The sequence below is a fragment of the Quercus robur genome, chromosome 8 (assembly GCF_932294415.1).
Source record: "Quercus robur chromosome 8, dhQueRobu3.1, whole genome shotgun sequence".
NCBI lineage: Eukaryota > Viridiplantae > Streptophyta > Magnoliopsida > Fagales > Fagaceae > Quercus > Quercus robur.
Genome location: NC_065541.1, coordinates 23,498,606 through 23,509,602, shown reverse-complemented (window position 1 = coordinate 23,509,602; position 10,997 = coordinate 23,498,606). Strand labels below are relative to the sequence as shown.

The following is a 10,997-nucleotide window of genomic DNA, read 5'->3' as shown; positions in this document are numbered from 1 at the left end:
TTCCCTTAAGCCCGTGAAGAAATGACTAATAACAGTACAATTAATTTCTTGATCACTAAACTAAAAGCCTTACATCAGAGATTCAGGGCAAAGAAGAAAACTAACACAAAGTTAATTAGTTAACACACTCACTCTGCCTTCAAAACGTGCATCAAATTCCAATTTGAGAGAGAGGTTACTTCTGTTGTTTGAAAACGATCTCAACTTTGAAAATGAACCCTTCAAGCTGCTTCAGTTGTAGATAAAAATCTATGGGTATCAGATTATGACTTGACAGTAAGAATGGGTTTTAAACTTCTACTATGTTTTGGACAAAACTTAGATACAGTTTTTAACTACTTTTTTTTTTTTTTTTTTTAACTTTTATTTTTTATAAAAAGTTCTCAATTAAATTTAACCATGTAATTGAATTGATTAATGAGTCACATAGTTGAATTTAATTATCTTTGAAGAAAATAATATTTTTTGTGTCGAATTGGTTAGTACAATTAAATGGTTGAAATTTACTTGGAAAATCTAAGGTATAGACTGTTTAAACTAAAACCAATTTTTGATTAATCTTGGTTTGTTAATTACCTTTTTAGGTTACTCGAAATGATTGTGGACGGATTGTTATTACCTCAAGATGGTTCTCAAGATATTATTACTAGCTCGAAATGTTATCTGACCTCAAAAACTAGAGTCTAGGGTTTGGAAATGCCTAACTTAATAGGACTTTTGAAATACACACAAATTAACAATTAAAGGGAATGAGAAATATTTAAATGACTAAGTTACTTAATTGACTTAAGCAGTATACAACATCTTGAAATCAAAGAGCTCAAAGTAAATCATCTGGATTGAACTAAAACTAAGGCAAATAATCCTGAATAAAGTCATATCATAGGAATTCAGTTGATTCAATCCTAAAACATTGGCCTGTTTGGTAATCAAGGGCGGAGCCAGGAATTTTTGTTTGAGGGGGCTAAGTTGCAACACTAATATATTTATCAAGACAACCCTCCACACACACATATATATATACACACACTTTTTATTTATTTATTATATACATACACATATATACACACACTTTTTTATTTTATAAGTTATATATATACACACACCCAACAAAAATAAAAGAGCTTAGTATTTTCAATCAAAATTATGTTAGATGACGATCTTTCATAAAATTAATAAAATTCATTTTTACCATTTTTATAGTGAAATTGTTAAAAATGTTCATTTTCTATACAAATTATCAAATTTTATACTAATGTAAGTAAAAAATCATTCAATTGAACTAATGAAAATTTCAAAAACATGAATGATCCAAAACTTTCAAAAACATGAATGATCAAAAACTTGGAAGAACAAGTTAGGCTCCAAATATATTTGAAACCATCTTACTTTAATTCATTATATGGCAACTAAAGAGACATTTTATGTGTAGTTTTAATGACAAGATTTTTTTAATGAGTCAATGACTTGTTAATCACTATATAACGGGTTAAAAAAGATAAATTCAAATATGTTTAGTGTCAAATTTTATCAAATATTTAACAGATATAAGAGCTCATTTTGCAATAAAAAATATAATTGCGAAAAAAAAAAGTTGTCTTTATAACTATTAGACTAATTTTTTTTTTAAGAGTATAATTGGATTAATTCAAATACTTGGAGGGGCCACTCTTATTTTTGTAGACTAAATTTTAAAAACATTAAAATAATTATATATATTTAAAAAATTTCAAAATTTTGGGTTTCAATCTACCTCCGCCCCTATTGGTAAGTATACTCAAACACACATTTTCAGTTTTTTAACAACGTTATACACGTTTTCACACACTTTTTCACCTACATGTATTTCAAAAAACTACAAATAACATTACTAAAACTCCTCTATCAAACGGGCATTGCATCGAAATGGATGTTCATACCGATCAAATTGCCACAAACATGAACATATCACATCAAACTTAAAAATATTCACAAATATAAGTAGGAAGACATAAACTTACGTATCCTATACTATGGTCGTTGTTATGTGCTCAGAAATAAGTTCTCTGATTTGTTCGTGAGGTTTGTGGCGTCCTTCTTTGTTGAACAAAGGCCTTTATTTGTATCTTAGAACTGGGCAGTTATTTCTATCTCTACCACCACATGTCCTTTCTCTGTCTTCTTTATTTTGCCATTTGTCCCACGTTTGTAGTTTGTAACCGTTGAGGCAACTCTTCAACAACGTCCCATGATCTCTCTTATCAATGGCTACCTTATTACTGGGCCTTAGTCATCATTGGTAATTAATACTTAGTCCAATGCTCATCAGAATTAATATTACACAGTCATAACAGATTGTATATATATATATATATATATATATATATATTTTTTTTTAAAAGGTAAATAATAGAGGAGAGAGAGTCGGGACAATTTCCACATAAATCCCAAGATTGAGAGTATGTAGAAGTAGAAGGCAAGCATTTGGCTTAGAAGTCGTTAAATAAAACCTAGAACATACAACTTGCATAAAATATATATATATATATATATATATCTTGGCAGTTACTTTAGGCCCCACTAATTATTGGGCCCTGTGTCCAGATACAAAGACAATTTGAGATTACGAAGGAAAAGAAAAAGTCTTCACAGTTTCTCCGCTTTTATTTTTTCCAACTTGATAATACTCTCTCCTTTTCTTCTTTTTCAATCATCATAATCACAAAGTCTAACTTTCTCCTCCCTTTGTTTTTAACCTTTATTGTGTTCCCATTTACTTTAGCTGGTCTCCCATGAAATATGAATACAAACTACAAAGAGATAAAAATAACAATTTCCTTTTACAAAAAAATATTTGTAAAAAGGAATAAGAATTTGCACGAGTTTAATTATAATTTTTTTAAGACGAAAATGCACTTTTGGTCCCTAGATTTTGGGCCTATTCTCAATTTGATCCCTAAATTAATTTAGCTCCTAGATCAGTCCCTGATTTTTAAAATAGTCACTGCCGTCAACCCAGTGACAGAAAATGCTGAAATGGCAAACGGAATGCACGGTTTGCTAATGTGGCTAATATATATATATATATATATATAACATTTTTTAAATGCCATGTTAGCATTTAAATTAATAAAAAAAGCCAGCCCTAAGAAATTTTTTTAAAAAAATGTAAATTAAATTTTTTAAAAAAACCTTAAATCAAATTTAAACTAAATCATTTCTTAAAAAATAAAAATTCATAATCGTTTTAATTCTTTTTTGTTTTTGTTTTTGGTTAACCACATCAGCTTAAAAAAAATCTTCTACACTCTCTACGACTAATCTCAAACTCTCTCTCTCTCTCTTCACCCTACACTCTCTACCACTAAGCTCACAAGCTCAGCCTTCTTCTCCTTCTCTATTTCTCTATTCTTTTTTCCTCATCTCGGTCTCCCTCTCTCTGAATCGATGATTTTTGGTTGAGTGGTGACGTTTCGATGGACGTGGCTTGCCGTGGGTGGGTTCAGATTGGCACAAGTGGGATTCAAATCGCCGTGGGCTGGCGTGGGGCCATTGGTGCTCGTGGGTGGTCGTGGTTTTGCTCACCTTGGGCTGCCGCGAGTCTTGGGTTTGGTGGTTGTGGTAGAAAATGGATCTGATTTGGTTTTTATTTATTTATTTATTTATTATTATTATTATTTGGGTTTGTGGGTATGGATTTGGCAGTGGAGGATGTTGATGGTGGTAGTGGTGGTGGCAGTGGCGGCGGATGGTTTGGGTTTTGGATTTGGAATTTGGATTTTGTTTTGGGTGTTTTGAGTTTTAGTATGGGTTTGACTCTCGGCGGTGGATGGTGCTAGGTTGATCAGCGGTGGGTTTTTGGTGGTGATTTGTGGTTGTTGTGGTTGGTGGTGTGGGTGATTGTGATGGTTTTTTTGGTTGTTGGTGGTGGTTTCAGTTTGTGGGTATGGATTTTTTGTGCTGAGATTGATTTTGAGTGGGTTAGTCAATTGGGTTTGTCTTGATTTGGAGAAAAACATGAAGAATGAAGTTCATGTTTTGGGTTGGAGGTTTCTGGGTTTGAAATTTTTCTGGGTTGGAGGTTTGATGATTTTTCTGGGTTGGTTTTCTCATGTGGGTTTGGGTTTGATGATTTTTTCATGTTCTGGAGGTTTCAGTGGACGATAGAGATTTTGTATGAAATTTTGCATTGTTTTGGGTTTGATTGTCCTCTTGTTCTGAGTTTGATTGTTCTTGGATTCGAGAAAAACATGAAGAACAAGTTCTTCTGTTCTTACCTCCTAAAAAATAATGAAAGCAACAATAATAATAATAATAATAAAATTAGATTTAAAAGTTTGTTTTTTTTTTCTCTCAAAAAAAAAAGTTTGTTTGTTTGTTTTTTTTTTTTTTTTAATTTAGTTTGAATTAAATTGAAATTGAAAAATATAAATTATTTTTATTTTTTTAATTAAACTGACATGGCTTTTTTTTAATTCAGAAAATGCTGACATGGCATTTAAAAAATGTTAAATATATTTTTATTATTATTATTTTATTAGCCACGTCAGCAAACAGTGTATTCTGTTTGCTACCTCAGCATTTTCTGTCATTGGATTGACTTAAAAACGATTTTTAAAAATCAAGGATTGACCTAAGAGCTAAATCAATTTAGGGACCAAATTGAGAATAGACCCAAAATATAGGGACCAAAAGTGCATTTTTTTTTTTTTTTTTTTAATATAGCAATTGATAGAAGAATATTTTGTATCTGCATTAGAAAAATGTTCAAGTTTATAGATGTATGTATCTGCTTCAATCTAGCATGCTCCTTTTCTTCCTCATCTGTCTCAACCTATAGACACCTTGATTTCTAAGATCAATGGTCAAGTTATACTGAATTGTCTATACAACCCGTAATTGTTGGCCACTAAAAGAGTCTAAAACCCCTCCATCAAGGAAGAGGATTTTATTTTGCGATGCCCAAGAATTAAAGGAGTTTAAAACGCCACCAATAGTATTTTGTTGGCCTGATAAATTTGAGTCTTTACATAATTATATAAATGGATAAAGTCATTTTCAAACAGAAAATCTTTCTTGGGGAACTCTAAGAACACCTTTAGGTAGAAATGGACTAATTGGTTGAGTTATTAGGACCAGTGTTTTGCATAATGCGAAAATTGGAAAGGATCAAATGCATGGTATGACTGTGTCATCAAGTAGAACATTCAAACTTGCCTAGATAATAGCTCGAGTGAAAGGGACCCAGAAGGGCCATAACCCCTTCACAAGTTGACTACAATATTCAAAGCACCAAACTTTCAGTACATAAAAAAATTTCATAGTATATCCTTCTTTCTTAAACAGTCCTTTGCCTTTGCCAATAAATGTCACATGACCTTTCCAATTTCTCCACCCTCTATTATCTTCTAACTCAGAACGAACAAGTCCTAACATAAACATTCTGAAAACAATTTTAAGTTTTTAAGTGTTAAAATAATGGTAGTGGGAAAAATGGAATTCATATTTACTGTTCATATGTATACAAAGGTTCAACTTCAGATCAGCTATACCTGTTTAGCAGATAAATGACTTGCTGTTGACTGAACATAACCTAAGTAGAAAATATACATGAATTGCTACTTTGTAATTGTTTGTAAAAAAATTTTGCTAACTTCTTTATAGCTCAACTTAATTGACACCTCCTGATATTTCTAACTAGATTCCACAATTATCGAATTATCAAATAAAAAATATATATATATATATATTATGTAGTTCTTCACCTAAAAAAGAAAAAAAGAAAAAAAAAAGGCAGATTCGAAACTCATCCATGGAATTATATGAAGAGAGAGACAGAAGACTTAAACCCAAAAAAGGCAATTGACCCGAGCAAAATCTATCTCATGTTGATAGTTCTTAATTATGATAATATAGCCATAAAATTTCCAAAAAAAGAAAAAAAAAAAAGCATCTTTACCTTTCTATGGAAGAGAGATCAAATTGTACAATTAAAAAGCAAGATGTCTAGTTGTGATTGAGAACCATGCATCCAATTCCAAAACCCACCAATTGATACAAGAAAATGAACTTTCTTCAGGAAGAAGACCCCGAAACTCTTGGTGAAGTAAGAGGAAACAAAGGCAAAAGCTGTGGCTCAGCGTCTCTAGGAGTTGTGATCGGTGATGGATGCAAGTAAAACTTTTTCTCAGCGATGGCTTTCTCTTCCTCTGAGGAGCTCCCAAGAGAAGGTGAGGAGGATTTGTCAAAAGGGTCTTCACCATTTAATGGGGTAACAGGGCTAAGAGCAAGTGAAGGAAAGTCAAGCAGACTTGGAGACAGAATCTCAGGCTTATTACGTGGCGAGAACCCAGCTGTCTGATGAGCAAAATTAGGTATCAAAGTGTTGATCATGAGGCTGTTTTTGAGGTTGTTCCTTCTCTCATAGAGTTTGAAGCCTTGTTGTTTCTTTTGTGGAGTTCTGATGGGTGGTATGCTATGGTGGTGATGGTGGTTTTTTGATGATGATGATGATGATTGTGGTAGTGGATCTTTTGAAGACTGTTTGGTTGAGGTGGTGTCTGATGAGCCTGTGAGCATTTGGACAACTTGTTTGAAGTTTGATGTGTCTGCTTGTACAAAGGTTGTTGGGTAAGGGTTAGAGTCAGATCTGGGGATAGCTTTAGGCGTGAGAGGTGGTGTGGGATTTTGATTTTGGAACCCATTGCTTACATTGCTAGTTGGGGAGTTTGTGGGAGATGGGTTCTCTCTATCTTGGGGTTTTGAGGTGTTTTCCATTGATGGGTATTTCTGTCTCCAACACCACCAAGAGAGAGAGAGAGAGAGAGAGAGAGAGTGATTAATTTGGGTGGAGAACAAGAGATGAAAGAGTGAAAACCAAGGTTTGATGGAGGAAGGGTTTGCTTATGTGCTATGTTTTTGTTTTGACGTGCTTTTGTTTGTCTTTCTAGAGTCTTTAAGAGGACTTGGTAGTTTCTATGTAGTCTTTCTCTCTCTTGAAATTGCATTGTCTTTTTAGGTAGGTGTTGGAGTTGATTGGTCAGAGAGAAAATGCCCAACGGTTTCTTGGAATTTGATTTTTTTTTTTTTAAATAAAAAATAAAAAAGGGTATTGGTTGAATTAGGAATTTTTTGGCCATCAGCAGCATCTGTGCCACCAGTGGCAAATTTATCAAATAATACGTCTCTTTTTATGTGTGTGTATATACACACACAGACACAACTAGCATTGACTTCAGGGCCCTGACTGAAGAGACTCTTGTGTGTTGTTAAGAGTAATGTGTATGTGTGTGATGGGATTGAAGATGATGAAAATAGCATTTGATTTTGATACACAACACCCATCCATTTATGAATTTTGAACATTTTTGTGCGCGTGTGTTTCACTCACAAATAAGATGAGGATCAAAGTGGTTGAGAAGTTGCTTCCATTAGTATTGGAGTGTGACCAAGTACAGTGATAGGAAGAAAGAGAGAACCTTACAACCTCACTAATATTATGAGCATTAATAAAAGTCAAGATTCATCATGTAAAATTTGGTCAAATCTATAGTGCGCAGCAGACCCATCAAGAAGCAAACTTTAAGCTTCCGTTTTTGTTAGTGATTTGTTTGTACCACTAATTTTCCTTTTTTATTCCTTAATTGTGGTTTAGGGAATGATTTTTTTTTTTTTTTAATTTTCTTAAACTGTCATGTAACACAACTTTAGAGAAAATTTATACGTGAAGTGACACCAATTTTCTTTTTACCTGCTCAATTCTAAAACACCTTCATATAATGCTTCCCATCATCATCAATTTTTTTTACAACAATTCAAATTTCAAAGAGTAGGATTATCAAGAACGTATCATTTTGTGTGTAGATAAGATAAATAACCATAAATTAGAAGTGAGAGAGAGAGAGAGTTTTGTGATTAAAGTACCTTCTTTTTGCGTATAATAAAACTTTAAAACATCACTTCAGTGATTCCATTTGTGATGTTAGAATTAGAAGCATGAGAAATGGCATAAGAAAATATAAATAATTTCATAGTGAGTTAATGCATTAGCCACTAGATAATTAGTATTTTTTATGCTAATCATTTATATGTGAATAAGTTCGGTTCCAAAGTAGTGTTATACTACCAGCAAGAGCAGTAGTCAGATTCTAATTCGCATTCTCTAATACATTTCTTAATATGTTGTTCCGTATCCACGTTATATAGTGAGTGGTTCTTAATTTTGATCACACTTATATTTTCAGAAAAAAGCAATAAAGGAAAGAGAATCAAATTCTTATTTCTATTGGAGAGAGAGAGAGAAGGGTGGGGGACCAAATGCAATGGGTCATAACCATAATCATTATTGTTTGCATTGTGGAGTCCCTAACATACTCCATCAACCATGTAAACGATGGTTTTATTAGCTTAAGTTGTACTATTGAATTTATGAGCAAGTAAGAAACTCAAAAAAAAGGTACGATTAATGAGCTTCTGGTCTGTTTGCACACTGCCTCCTTTGTGGGGTTTGATCCTTCTTATTTACCCTTATCAAACTAACGAAGGATTGAAATTTAAATTTTAAACGCTTCTATTAAAAATATCAAAATATATTAGTTGAGTTATAAAACTCTTATGAATGAAGTAAATTAAGAAAGTCGGATAATCAAGTACTATCTCTCTCTTTTTAACAAGAGCCAAACCTTTGTTCATAAGTAATTAAATATGACCATGGGTTGAGGCTTAAAAATGAGAAATAAACAAACAAAAAAGTGTATTTAAGGAAATAAGTTACTTTATTTGTTTAAAGCCATTTTTTTTTATATAGAATTAAAGCCACTTTTTATTTCACATTTTATGCAAAATAATTTTTTTAATTAAATAGATAGAATTTAAATAAATAAGTTAGCAGTAAATAAAAGTTGTCCTATAAAAAAGAATATGCAAAGAAAATTTGGGTTTTTTTTTTTTTTTTTTTCAATCATTGGGTTTTGGGTGACAAAGAGCATCTTAGGAAAAATTATCATTGAACTCATATTCAATCAGCATGATAATTTTGGACAGGAAAATAGCTAAATCATAAAAAAGCAAAATGAAAAAATCAAAGTGGGGAATGAGTAGGTTTGTGAAAAGATGGGTAGCAATGAGCACATGACAGCAATACACTAGTCTTATGTTACATTACATATCATTGACGCAATTGCATGAGAAGATGACTCTTTCTCTATCTCTCTCTGGTTTCTTCTCTCTACTTTGGCTCCAGACTTTAATGTCCCAATGTCAAACACTCATTAATTGTCTTTTTCCTTTTACTGGAGCCTTGTTTATCCCAATCTGTTTTATTTTATTTTTTTTGGCTGAAAGGAACCTTTATATCCTTTCGTTGTTACATAGGCTGCCTATGCCTTATGGTTGTTTTGTTAATCTCTCTGTCAAATTTGTTGTGTTTTCTTCTTGGATATTAGTCTGTGTTTCGATAAATAAGTTCATTATATTGTTTTATAAATTAACTAAAAATAATTAAATTAAATTTGAGAAAAAAAACTTGGTGAGTTCAAATGAGATAGATAAAGTCACTTGTTGTCAAATAAGAGAATTAGGGTACGAAACCCATCTATGCCAAAAACTAATTAATATCTTAGCTCAATAATAGAGAACAATCATCATAAAGTGGACGTTATAAATCAAACTACTTAGCTCTTCTTAAAAAAATTTATACTCAAGCCAAATGAACTAACTAATCAATTTGGGCATGCAGAATATTTGCTGAAAATGTTTATTTGTAGAATATGATTAAGGTGCAATTGTATCAAAAAATTTGAAGCTTTAAAAAAACATATAATACTAAATAAGCTTTAAAAATTGGGGAAAAAAATTGTGTTTGGATAATTTGATGAACTCATCAATTTCATTAACTTATTTAATTTTGTTGTACAATAATACAAAGATGAAAAAGGTGATCATTTAAAAAAGGGGGATGAAATTAAGCTTAATCGACAAGGCCACAGGATCATGATCATGCAATTACTAGCAAAATCTTGGCGATTGAACTTCATGATTTTCCTTTTCCACATTTCTTTTGTTTTTTATCCCCTTTTTGGATCTCGAGAAAGCAGGATAAAGAAATTGTCAAAATGTTATTATTAAAATTTCCTTTAAAAATGTTATCATTAAAAATAAAGAAGGAAAAAGAAAAGGACAAAAAGAAAAAAAAATGTTGAAAAATAATAAATATGACCTAGTCTAGTCCAAGTAACTTTTCCCATAATCCAAACTAAATGAGACTGGATAATGGCCCTTCTGATCTCATCTGGTCCATTGTCAAAGCGCAAATGTGCACATTTGAGTCATAAAAGCAACTGTTCATCCCAAAACACAACAGGATAGGATTATATCGTAGTCATTACTTCTAAAACTCCACTTCACTTAGATTAACATTGTGCAATAACTTTTTTTATACTCTTTTCTTAGTATAAAAAAATTGCTTAAATTAGGTCGTGCATTGCCTTTAGGGTAACATGATATTTCATTTTCCTCGGGATGGGAGCTACTAGTTAAATAAATTTGCACTTAATAAAGCTTTGGGCACCATGCTTTATTATATATATATATATATATATATATATATATATATGTATGTATATAATTCAAGCCTGTTAAGTTAACTAGTAAACAAGAAAAAGTTACATTAATGGCTGCCACAAACTTTATCTAACATAGAGCAAGAAAAAGCCACAAAGAGAGTCTATTAACACATTTTAACGCTTCAAATGAAAATATTCAAGATTTAAATGACTAACAATCACTTTCAACGAAAACATACAGTATTCAAATCCCGTTTACTAAACTATCGAAAGAATTATCCCAAGAGCAAGTACCTTATGTGCTTACAAAAAAATGCTTGAATACCAAAGACATGGTATGGGCGTATGGCATTCATGTCAATTGGTCGACACACTATGATCAAAAATCCGACAGTAAAGCATAGGAACGTAGATAATAAGTAGTAGTTAATAATAGAAACAATAATAAAACTAGTT

General features: G+C 31.8%; 1 protein-coding gene across 1 annotated transcript; it reads right to left on the bottom strand.

The window, feature by feature from the left end:
- Positions 1-5,841: 5,841 nt before the first annotated feature.
- On the bottom strand, positions 5,842-6,950 carry LOC126695031 (VQ motif-containing protein 4-like). Its single transcript, XM_050391636.1, has one exon. It carries the CDS (start codon positions 6,754-6,756, stop codon positions 6,055-6,057), a length of 702 nt encoding a protein of 233 aa, XP_050247593.1. The 5' UTR covers positions 6,757-6,950; the 3' UTR covers positions 5,842-6,054.
- Between the last annotated feature and the right edge of the window lie 4,047 nt (positions 6,951-10,997).